Below are 13006 nucleotides of genomic sequence, written 5' to 3'. Positions count from 1 at the left end.
TGTGAGCCGCAGCCACAGCCTGTTGACTTTTTTATCATCCGCTAATTCGATCACAGGCCCTGTTGTGGTTTTAATTCTGCTAGACTTCCTGCCTGTCTATGTCCGTCCCCTTCGCTCCCCAACTGCTCCTCTCCTCCTCCTCCTCCTCCTCCTCCGCCTCCTCCTTCTTCACCCGGCCCTTGTGAGTGTCTCCCCTGGAGCAGAAATTACATGCTGCTTTGTGCCTGGCGTAAACAATGTTTTCAACAGTGCAGGCCTGTCCTGTCTCTCCCTCTCTCTCTCTCTTTCTCTCTCTTTCTCTCTCTCTCTCTCACCCTCTCCCATCGCCTCAGGGGACGAGTGGAGAGCGCAGGGAGAGAGTTGGGATAAAGAGGGGGAGGTGGATTGATGAGAGAGAGAGAGAGAGAGAGAGAGAGAGAGAGAGAGAGAGAGATCAGTAGGATAAAGGGAGGAGAAGAGGAGCAGGAGGAGCAGGAGGAGGAGGAGGAGGGTTGAAGATTGAAAAAGAGCAACAGTCTGTTCCCAGAGCAAAAACGGCCCAAGCAGTCTGTGTAATAAGCATAATAAGAGGGGGTGAAGGGCGACACCTCCCCACCACTAAACAGACAGACACACACACACACACACACACACACCGCCGTCTGGATAACTACCATTCAGTGTAATGATAGTCAATGGGCTCTGATTAACTCAGCATTACCTACATACCCTGAAGCCCCTATCTTTGTCAGCACACTTCACTTAACTTGTGCCAGCAGACACATGATGGAGGAAGAGAAAGCGCAGCCTCATGCTGCTGTAAAAGCAGCGAGACGCGCAGACACGACGAGCCAACGTGCAGTCTAGGTTAAATCTCGTGTTAAACAGCCAAAGGGTTAAGCGTTGAAAGGATAGGTGGTAGTTTTGGTGGGCAATGACACATCAAACGTGTTATCTCCCTCCCCTGAAAGACAAACACACACACACACACAGCGTTTTTGTTCTTTTTCTTCTTATCTCTTCCTCCTTCCTTCGCTCCGTCTCAGCCCCACAGCGCGTGAGGCTCGGCAGCCAGGGATCTAGAGGTTACATAAAGTGGATGTGGATCTGGGTAAGAAAGCAGAGATGTTACATAAAGAGCTGTAGCTGGACAAAGGTTAATAAAAAATGGTGCCTTGTACTGTAGGCAGGAGCCACGGGGGGGGAGAAAGCAGAGAGAATGGCCATTACATAAACAGATAAAGATGGGGTGAATTATTGGTGGCTTTGCTTCGGTGTTACATAAAGAGATGGGTCCGTCTAACAAAATTAATAACAGTGTGTTGTTGTTGTTGTTGTTGTTGTTGTTGTTGTTGTGTGACAAAATCTGAACTCAAAAGATTTATTTTTTTGTAAATCCTGACCTTTGTTTGAACAGATACAAACCATTCACACACCCTTACAATCTGTTTACATGTGGACGCACTGTTGCATACATTGACCCCTCCGATTGTTTATTTATCCCCACCGTCCGTCCACTCCTTCTCATCTATCTGTTCGCTCTCTCTTTTTTTCCGTCCACTCCTTCTCATCTATCTGTTCGCTCTCTCTTTTTTTTTTTCTCTCCCCCACCTCTTCTTCTCCTGCCTCCTCCCTTCACTGGGTCTGCTTTGTGCAAATGTCATACAACACTCTGTAATATCTATCATTAGATGGCGGGGGGTAGGAGGGGTGACATGAAAGACTCATGCTTATTAAAGTGCGTCCTTGAGTGCGCAGGCTCATCTGTCACAGGCTCGACGACTTCGGGAACGAAACAGTGTTTTTAAAATGAGGTGTACGTTTTAGATTTAAATGTTTGATCAGTTGCATAAGATAAAATGCTTATGTGTCGTGTCTGCTTTTATTCTCGTCACCAGATATTACTACAACAAGAGGATTCTCCACAAGACCAAAGGCAAGAGGTTCACCTACAAGTTCAACTTCAACAAACTGGTTTTGGTCAACTACCCCTTTATCGACATGGGCTCCACTGGTAAGTCTGGACAGTCTGGCGCTGTGTGCATGCCCGTGCATGTTCAGATATCTCCTAATCCCACAAAAGGATAGGAGTGATTGCATGAGATTACACAGGAGAACAATATATATTATTTCTCAGTATCCTCCCTCTCTTATCGTCTCTAGGAAGCAGCGTTCCTCAGAGCGCCCCTCCTGTTCCCACCGGTGCCGGGACTCACTTCCGCTTTCCTCCGTCGACCCCCTCTGAAGTCCTCTCCCCGAACGAGGACCTGCGCAGCCCCGGCGGCATGTTCAGCTCCGTGGCCAGGCGAATGGCGCGCGGCTCCGTCAGCGACTGCAGCGACGGCACCTCGGTCAATTCCGAGATCGAGGAGGGCAACACGGGAGCGGGAGAGGAGAGGGGAGAGAGGGGTGTGAGCGGCGGAGGAGGAGGAGGACCCGGCGGTGGAGGAGGAGGAGGAGGTTACAGAAGTATCATCCATCCCCGTCTGTCTCACGAAGCCCTGTTCCGCATGTACGGACCAGGTAACCCCGCCGGGCACCCAGGCTCTCGTGGCCACACAGGGCATCGGATCCACCCAGAGCCCCTGTCCCCCTTCCCTGTGTCCCCACTGCCAGGACCAGGAGGAGCTGGCCTCCTAGCTCCTCCTCTGTCTCCAGCGCTCTCCATGACCCCAACATCTCACCTCCCTTACACTCCCTCACCCACCCTATCACCCATGTTAGGCTCCCACTTCTCCTTCAACCCAGAGGATATGAAGCGCTACCTGCAGGCCCACACCCAGTCGGTGTACAACTACGGCCTCAGCCCCAGAGCCTTCCTCCAGTACCCCAACATCGTCATCCCTCAGCCCCACCGGCCCGCCGCAGACAAGGCTGGCCTGTCCGGAGAGAGAGGCGAGAGAGCAGAAAGAGCGGCGACAGCAGGAGGAGGAGAGAGAGGAGGAGAGCGACACCACCATCCACCTCTGGGTCACTCGGCCCACCACCACCCTCATCCGCCCCACTCTGCCCACCCTCACCCTGCCCATTCTCATCCCATGCATCACCCACTGCACCTGGGTGAGGAGCCTCCACACCTGTCTCCCTTCAAGTTCAAGCTGCAGCCGCCACCGCTGGGCAGGAAGCAGAGGGACAGTCAAAGCCAGAGTAAACCCAGACAGAGCTCCATGTCCTCGGGCTCAGGATCCGGGTCCATGTCGTCTACCTCTGGCCTTGGCTCCTCGCTGTCGTTCGGCAGCGACCTGAGCTCAGCCGGCGGCTCAGGCCTCATCTCTGCCTCCTCCTCAACTCAGTCCCTAAACAGCGCAGGACTTCCCAAAATAAAGGTGAGATTCTTCAACCCAAATTTGATGTAGCAATCTCAGTCTTTGTGTTTTCCTGTCGTATTCATCTTTGTCTCTGTTCCTGTCTCTGTCCGACTATCCAGGTGGAGCCCATCTCTGATATCGAGTCAGAGGAAGAGGTGGAGGTGACCGACATTAGTGACGAGGACCCAGATAGAGACGAGGAGTTCCCGCTCTCGCGCTCCCCTCGCCACTCCAGAGCCCCTGACCACCACCACCACCATCACCACCACCACCTCCGCCTCGCTAATGGCACAGCTGCGGCCCAACATCAACCCCATCCTGACGAGGACCTGGACGAGGATGTCTTCAAGGCCCCGGCTCCACCTCCACCTGCCCTGATGCCCTTCTTCACCTCGCAGCACACACACTCCAACGCGCACCGCATGCTGCCCGTCCTCAAGAGCGAACCCATCGAAACGGGGGACGGCAACACACCCCCGCCTCAGACGGGCTCGGCAGGAGCTCCCCAGACGAAGTGCATCCCCCTCAAGCTGCGCTTCAAGAGGCGCTGGAGCGAAGATCAGCGCATGGAGGCCTCACAGGAGGAGTCGGACGACAAGAAAGTAAGACCAGAGGAGGAGAGGGAACGAGAGAGGCAAAGTAACGGGCGGATGGAGATGGACGAGGACGGGACAGGCAGCGGAGAAGGGGACAGTCCTCCACCGTTGGCGTACGAGGGCTCGTTAGCCACGCCGCTGAGGGTGAGCGCCGAGCTGCATCGTGCCACTGCACAGCTGTCTCTGGAGAACAAAGACTGCTGATTAGAGACGCGGCTCAAACACTACTACTCCGGTAGCACTGGAGGTGGCGCAGGAGTATGTAAATGGTTCCTCTGTAATCCCTCTCACACACTGACAAACTAGATTCCTGAAACCTCCAGTGAACTGAGAGCACAGTCCAACATACACACATATTAAACACCTCAGAGACAACCTGACTCTTGTTCTGTCAGACTCCCCCTCCCTCCTCACCAATCCTCTGTCTGGAACAGGGCTCTTCTGGGACACATCCTTTGGGAGGTGGGACTCGCTCGGACTCAGCCGTCCCAGGCACAGTGACTTTTGAACGGGGCTGAAATCCTTCATGAAACTTGGCAACCAAGTTCACCTCCCGCCTGGCCAGTGAAGCTCCAGATGCCCTGCCCCCCCAGTAGCACAGCTCCCGCCTTCAAGGCCCCCCCCATCAGTTAAACTCAGCAGCCAGTCCGCCACTTTCCTCAGGGGACACCCACTCCCTTTTACAGCCCAGCAACACACCTAGGATGATGTGCACACTCCCCCCCCCCGACCCCCTATGCTAATTTTCCTAATACGCTGACGGGACTTTGATAAGTGCCTGTATCTAAAAACCCACAGCCCTGGAGTGACGTGGAAGAGAGAGAGCAAAGACAGGACCGGACTGCGATGAGTAATCATTCTTAAAACTGATGAAACCCTTGTAAAGTTTGGCAGATCATGACGTGGGGAAGGGGTTTGCGGCGGCGTCTCTAAGACTGAAGGCTGTTGGGTGTCGTCTGACTGACTCGTAAACCTGGCCCACTCCACTCAGGGAAGCCTATTGCTGTATGTTTATTGGAATCATGCACACAAACAAACACACACAAGCAGAATATAAAAAAACAAAAAAACAGTGAATGGGACTCACAGTGGAAGCGTTGCCTATGAACACTGCAATGCAAGGCTACACACACACACACACACACTCACACAGACTTTTGACTCTTGTTCTCTCAGAGCTTTTGACTTTTATACAGCCTTCCTTCTGTCTCTTTCCTGTCCTGCCTCCTCTTTCTCTTGCGGGACCACCGGTGGAAAAAAGATCACGACTCCGCTCACAGAAATAATTTTAACCCCAGGGAGATGTGAGGAGAGAAGAATGAAGAAGAAGTTACAACGTTGTAGAGGGGGAAGGACTGCTGAAGGGGACCACGAGGGAGGGAGGGGAAGGCAGCGAGGATGGAGGAGGGGAAGGAAGAGGTTTGAGCGTAACTGCTCGACTGGCCTTCTCACCTCACCTAACATGGCTTGTATACTGAAAAAATAGTTTCTCTCAAGTCCCAGCAGCAGCACAGAATCCTAGTTCACCAGCTAAAGCTCGTCTAACAATCATAGATAGTGTTAAACTAAACCAGCAAACACACACACACACACACACACACACACACACACACACACACACACACACACACATGCACGACACTGCCTTTAGCTCCTAAACATGTTCTCTCTCTCTGTCCGTCATCCTCAGGTCCTGAGAGTGTCAGGTGCGAGTGTGAGAGGGAACATGTTAAGACTACACACACACACACACACACACACACACACACACACACACACACACACACACACTGCCTCTCTATGCCTTGTTTTTATAGCATGTATAAAAGTGCAAACTGAGCTCTAATAACACACATACAGACTATATCTTTATATATTCTAAATGAAATTATTAAAGAAAGTGAGATTTAAAAAAAAAAGAAGAAAAAAAAATACCATAGCATTTTAACGACACGATTGATTCAGGATTTTTTTTTTTGTAAAGTGAATTATTTTTGAGCGGTTACGCCGCTCGCCGGGTAACTATGGCGTGGAGACGGTGGAGGGGTGGGTGGGGGCAGAATTGAAGAGTTTCTTGTACATTTGTTTCATAGACTGAAAAAAAACACACACAGGAGCAGCCTGCGAATGATTCAGATGTGTGGTTCACTTTCCTGTCTGTACAGTCTAGCTCGGCTCGGCTCGGTGGGGTTCTCCCGGGCCTGAGCTGTCCTGGCTCGAGGCCACATCTCCAGGCCTTTTCTCTCTCTCTCTCTCTGGTGTGTGTGTGTGTGTGTGTGCGTGTGTGTGTATGCTCAGAATCAGTTCATGGGTTATTAGCGAAGTAGTAATCCTGTCTTTTTAGCCACTGAGCTCGGCAGCAGGGCAAGTGAGAGAGAGAGGGGAGGTTAAGGGGTTAATCATTACTGTAAGACAGACTGGAAAAGTCAGACATGTGACTCCCCCCCCTGTCCTGAAAGGCCCTCTCCTCTAACTATGCACACACACACACACACACACACGCACGAATGATTAGTGATTAACATCCTGGAGCTTTTAGGCATCCAGGCGTCTGATTGGTTAACCGAGCCGCGTTGACCGGCGGCCTGTCCCTGCCTGACCAGCGACAAAGACAGATCTATAGCTGTGAGATAGATAGATGCCCTCCAGGCAGTCTGTGTAGCTGGAGTTGATTAAATTTCCTCATCAGACCCCCCGTGGTCTTGACTGGAGCATGTCACAACATGCACACACACACACACACACGCACACATTCACACCCTCACCCCCACCAAGTCCTGTGTCTGTATTTAAACTGACAGCTGCCTTACTACTACTACTACTACTACTACTACTACTTCTACTACTACTTACTTACTTGTCATATCTCAGCAAACAGATGAGGCGTCAGTCTTACCTGCTCTGCACTCTTTCTTCTTTCATTTTGTTTCCTCGCTCTGTTTCAGGCGTCGTCTGACATCCTGCTAACTGCGGCGTGACCTGACGGGGTCACGATATTGCAGGGTTTAAAATATATATATATATAAATATATATATATATATATAATATATATTATATATATATATATATATATATATATATATATATATATATATATATATATATATATATATAATATATATATAATATATATATATTTGATTGATTGGACTTTGATTGTAACGCAGGCTCTCCCTCGTCCTGTTTCAGGCCTCTTACAGTCAAAGAGCGGTAGAACAGCACAAAGTTAAAAAGGTTTCTCAGTTTATTTTTCTGATGTCGATATTGCTATTGATTATTGTTGTTGTTATTATTGTTCTCATTGGGTTATTTACCTCTCTCCACCTGGCATTATTATTATTATTCCATGGCTCTGTTAGCTGTTGCTTTTTATGTTGTGTACATCACTTTGGATGATGTGAACCACCCTCCCCAAACTCCATTCCCCCATTTTAAGCCCCCCCCCCTCAAAAAAAAAAACAAAACAACAACTTGTCTTTAGTTTTTACAAATGTAATATAACTAAAATGTGTAATATTGATTTTGATGCTGACAGAGAAATAACATCGGGGACCGGGAGGGAAGGGCGGCGGTGGCAGCGGCGGAGGATTTTATTTAGGGGCAGAGGGGGGAGTGATTTTATCTTTTTCGTCATGTATTGTAATTTTTATTTTATAATGTTACTTTTTTCTCTCTCTCTTGCTCTTGTATATTTTTTCTTGGAGGGAATTTTTTTTTTTTTTTTTTTTGGGCGGGATGGGATGGGGTGGGATGGGGGTTGTATCATTTTAAAAGAAGAAAAAAGATGTGTATTGTTTGACTGTGTAAAGGTCTATCTTCTCCCTCTTTCAGTCTCTCTTCTTTCGCCTCGTCTCCCCCGAGCAGTTACATAACACTCAGATGGAGAGATGAGAGTTAATACCATGATGTAACATTGAATTTCTCCACTTCTTTCGTGTTTTTTTTTTTTTTTTCTCTCGTTTGTTTTGTTTTTTTGTTTTTTTCCAAACTTGTAATTAAGCTGTAATCAGGGTTAATTAAAACCGGTTAAAACCCAATATGAATACCCGTGTGTTTGTTTGTGTCTGATCATCTTTCATGCATACATACTTTATTAATGACACATATAAATAGACAGTGGAGCTTTAATATTTGTAAACAAAGAGATTAACCTCTGACTTTTTGTCTCGTCAACAGAGCTGAGAGTCATACGAGGCCTTCTGGTATTTGTGTGTGCTTCAAAATTACAATCTAGCCTAGTGAAAAGTAAAAAAATGTATCAGTATAACGTGATCATTTATTTTGTTAAAACCAATGACAGTATAAAGAATGGAGCCTGAGTGATGTCACTCCGAAGGTTTCCGAATTGCTTTTTTGAAGCCAAAAATGGATGTACTGCTTCTTCCGCCTCTTTGATAATCATAAATATCGGCAAAGACGTGGATCATCGGCAGACCTGAGGCGGGTCGAATGACGCCTGGGTGCTCTCATAAGCCATCTGTAACAACACTTACCTGTCAATCAATGTGGGAACACTGTTAATTATATGCAACGTTAAGCCTTAATATCATTTGAACCTGCGAGTTAAAAAAACAGAATAGGAAATTAGCTATAGAGCCCAAAACCGCTGTAGAACCGTGTTTATTTATGCTGTGAAGTTATACATTTTAATACGGGGGCTTATGGAGACTGGCTTGTTCTGCAGCCAGTCTCAAGTGGATGTTTGAGGAACTGCAGTTTTTAGCTCTTCCGCATTGCCGCTTGGTTCAAACCTGAAAAGTTTTACACTACAACATAAGTTGGTCCTCGGTAGAGGGGCCGGAGCCTTCGAGAAACAGTTCAGTTACGACAGACTCTCGCCATGTTTCAACCCCAGCATGAAACACAACTTAACTCAAACAACGTTTATTTAACGTTATTACATACAAACCTTTTCACGTTATGACAATAAATTATCAGGTTATAACTTGATACTGATACATTTTTCTTTTTCTGATGTGTACGCTTCTGTACAAAGCAAACATTTTTTGGAAAACTTCTAGCAGAGACGCAGATTGACACCTTGAGTCTGTGTATATTCCAAAATAGCAAATTTTTTTACTTTTGCACGAACATTTTTCTCAAATTCAAATATATTTTATTCGTCCCTTAAAGAGTAATTTGAGGTGAGCTGGTTTGCGAGCAGAAAAACTCACTAAAAATCTAAGACATCATTCTTTTAAGTAGTTCCCTGCTTCGATCACTCATATTATTTCATTTTTAACTGTAAAAGACAGCAGCGTTTTATGCTGGTCTTCATGATGGTTGCCTGGATGAAACACACACACACACACACATTCATGGCTGGCGAGCTGCAGAGGCCTCTGAGGTTTGTACGTTTAGCAGTAATAAAGAAAAGCACTTTGTCTGCGGTGCTGCTGCCCACTCACCCACATATGGCTCATACAAGGCTCACCCATTTACCTTTAATGTGACGTCAGTACTGGCTCCCTTGTCTTACAGGAACATTTTGTATGTAAGAGGAGGAGGAGGAGGCGCTCACCTTGGGTGTCATTACTAGATTTTTAATGTCATGTCCAAAGTAAGAAAAAAAATCCAATCCAAAATAGGAAACACTGCCTCAACCTGGCAATATGTAAGTATACAAAGACACACTGTACATGCATCAATGTAAGTAGAAGCAAACTAGAGCTACGAAATCAACTTAGCAACATTGTCTAGGGGTTTTAGAAGCATATTTCATTGTCTACGAATGGCATCTTTTTTTAGACTGACATTTAAGGTTGTTTTTGTCCAGAGGAAATCCTGTAATTTAGTCCAGAAATCTCTGGCATACCTCTTCCAAAATACGTAAAAGAAAGCACACAACCTTTGGCAGGAGACATTATATAAATACACTTCTTTAGCCCTTAACTATTTTCCAGGCACCAACTCCTTGTTGTGAATGTTTTTTTTGTTTTGTTTTGCAGAATCAATAGTTGATCTAACCATTAATTAGAGCACAGGTTTTGATTTGTACAAGTATCTTTCAGCATGCTTGTATGTACACTGAATTATTGGTGGCTGGAATCACTCTCCATACTGGCTATGAAGTGATCCCTTCCAATAAGACCACACCGTGTGAGATCCGGGACAAAATCCACAGTCCTCTGTTTATAAATAAAGTAATATATAAGTAATATGAGGCTTCAGCAGTCTGAGTTAGTCAAATTCAATAGGTATATTTCAGATTTAATCTTAAAGTTTCCTCTTGGTGTTTCCGGCGGTGGAGGGACAGTACCAGAAAGGGAATTTTGTGTTAAACTGACAGTAACTTCGGAAGATACTCAAAGACTGAAGCCTCAAATTAACTTCTGCTGAACACCGGAAAACATTTTTACTTTTAAAGGTGACTCTGGATTTTGTGCTCCACCTCTTTCAGAGTCATCAGCCAATCTGTGGATGGAAGCCACAGGTCTGAAGAAAACTGTTATTCTGCTGCTGCACAAACTCTTTACACCCGTTCTCTGATCTTTGTTTATGTCAAAAACATCGGGAAGTTTGACCTCTTCTATGAAACAATGACAGTTTAGAAGAGAAATTTACCCTCCACTCACAGATTTAACCTGTGAGGAGGGGTCACAAGTGGGACACTGTGCTTTAAAGGATGTGTCTGTGCTCCTAATATGTCAGCGTGTCACATATGACTCATGAATCTCTGGTTTTTACCTTCTTTGACCTTGGTGAGGGTCGCTGTGTGTACCTGTAGAGATTTCTGGCCTCCTGCTGTTGACACACCAGTCACCCAGGTGCTTCATTCACAGCAGAGGAGAGAGAGAGAAAGAGAAAGAGACCACAGGAACCACTGTACTCTATCACCTGTCCCACATCCCTCTCTTTTTGCTTCCTCCGAGCGCCTGCTTTCGCAGAAAAACTGCGCAGGGCTGACTCTGTGCTCCACATATAACCACAGCTTGTGCATCGTGCACTCTGCTGCACGGCGAGAGTACACACTCACATACACACAACTGTTGCATCCTCTGTGAGAGTTACCGTACGGTGACATACGGAGGCATGCTAGTAAGTTCACCACATCCTCCACCATACAGAGAAAAGGCTGCACCGCACAGGAGTGAGCGACGGCACTTTGTCACACCGAGTGCAGACGAGCATGTGCTTATACATTGATGTGGTTTGTTTGAAACTCTGGTACTTGTATTTCCTTTTTCTCCTTCCTTCCCGCCAAGCTTTGTTTCTATTCAACATATTTTGACCCCAGAAGAAAAAAATATCATTCACTAAACAGTCAGTGACTGACCTGCTTAGAGGATAATTAAGACTTAATGACAGAGGCCTAACTTGGCTTCCTTACACATCATCAAAACAAACATGGCTTTCTTTGCTGCCTCATTTCACACTGGATGTCTCCCCCTGTTGTTGAAATCCTGCACTACATATTGCACAAGTTGGAACGCTTCCTAGGGCAGTTTCTTCCTCAGAAACCTCAGAAAAATATCAAGTCTTTCAAGGTACAATTAAAATACAGAAGTGTAGGCCGACCCTCGTCAGCTGCAGACAGTTCAGACAGGAAGATTATTTGTTGCTTGACTGGTTCTTTGACTGAAACCTTAAGTTAATTTGTTGGGAAGTGGTACTCCTGATCCACATTTTTATTCAATATTTATTCAATATTCAATATTTTTCCAATTTAGAGATTAGATTCATACTCCTTCACACTGCACAAATTAACAAGTGCTTAGACAACAAAATGCAGTTTAGCATCTAACCACAAGTGCAGCGTATGTACATATGAACAGGATATATAAATATAGTGCAGGCATAAACATGAATGTGTTACAGGATATAACGTATATGAATATGTTATGGAATATAGATACCATGATTGCAGAGTTTTTGAACCACTTATTTACTTATATACTCTTTTCTTGTTGTCCCATCTGAGCTCATGTATGTGTGCAACGGGCAAGAACGTGACTACGTAGCAGGGCATTTCAGAAAATCATAAAAAATTTATTTTAAATGACATTCCAGTGATCCTATCGCTTATTTTCATTAGAAACTTTGTAGCATTTTGATAGTATAATATGTTTTTTAATTGATTAATTTCATTTTCCTCCAAGTAACACTACAGGGAGGTCACGTACCACCAGTGGTACTCGTACCATAGTTTGAGAAACAGTGTCCTAGAAGAAAAGGTAGCAATGAAATGCTCAGTAAAAACAGAAAGCAATGATTTGATAATCCTCTGCAACCTATACTCAACAAAAATACAGTACAATATTCAGACTGATAAACTTTATTGTTTTGTGTAAATATACACTCTCACTTCTGAGTTTTTTTATTTTAATATTTAGCTATAGACATTAAAATCAATTAATCACGCTGTTAAATGTTCATTTATGAAAGTTTAACTTTTGAACCAATACAGATCATTTTCATCAACAAGAACTTCATACATTTTGAAATAGTAGTGTAGTATAGTAAGTATACAACAGTACAACACTTATAGACTGCTTTAACGTAGTAATGGAAACTTTAAAGTGCTGGCTGATGGACTAAAAGGGGGTGTAAACTTGGTTACCACTCATTCTCCATCTTGTCTCTAGTACAGGCAGGAATCTGTGTGTCCAAGGACGCCTGTCCATGAGAATCCTGTCTTCAGCTCCGGGACATGACGTGGATCCCGAGGAACAGCTGAGTGGTGTAAAGTTACTGTGAACAAGAATGCAGTGAACACAAGGGCCTACTGTTCTCCATACTGTAGTCGGTATAGATGCTGGCTTTCTGTGCCACCTCTGTTAAGGCTTTGATGATGCTATGATCTGCTCACTGTGCTTTTTCTAGCCATTTAGTCAATATACAGTAAAATATACATGAAATCCCTGTTTATAGCTTCAGGTTTACCAGTATGTGCTGGCATGATCTCCCCTAAATCCTTAACCTCGCGGCGTCTGTGCAGCTTTTATCAGACATTATTAGACATCATGACTCCTCCTGTAAGTTACAGGAGCAGTCTTGTCCTCTGCTGATACTTGATACACAAAGAGCCCTCCCACAACACAGTCTGTCCCTAAAAGCCCAGGGTAAAGAGTGCAGGAGTTCAGTGGAAAACAATAAGAGTATAAATCTATTAAAAGACTCTT

General features: G+C 45.5%; 1 protein-coding gene across 1 annotated transcript in view; it reads left to right on the top strand.

Annotated features, from left to right (window-relative positions):
* The window catches only part of erfl3 (Ets2 repressor factor like 3), a 46211-nt gene extending 39576 nt beyond the window's left edge, over window positions 1–6635 (top strand). Inside the window, exons 3-5 of the mRNA XM_010735039.3 lie at window positions 1878–1993; window positions 2143–3305; window positions 3407–6635. Coding sequence (XP_010733341.2) covers window positions 1878–1993; window positions 2143–3305; window positions 3407–4087 — 1960 coding nt within the window. The 3' untranslated portion in view covers window positions 4088–6635. The remainder of the gene's footprint in view (window positions 1–1877; window positions 1994–2142; window positions 3306–3406) is intronic.
* Window positions 6636–13006: the final 6371 nt, after the last annotated feature.

Source organism: Larimichthys crocea, chromosome XVI (assembly GCF_000972845.2).
Source record: "Larimichthys crocea isolate SSNF chromosome XVI, L_crocea_2.0, whole genome shotgun sequence".
In the NCBI taxonomy this organism is placed as follows: Eukaryota; Metazoa; Chordata; class Actinopteri; family Sciaenidae; genus Larimichthys; species Larimichthys crocea.
The sequence above is the reverse complement of the archived record's forward strand: the minus strand, read 5'-3'. Positions and strand labels throughout refer to the sequence as shown.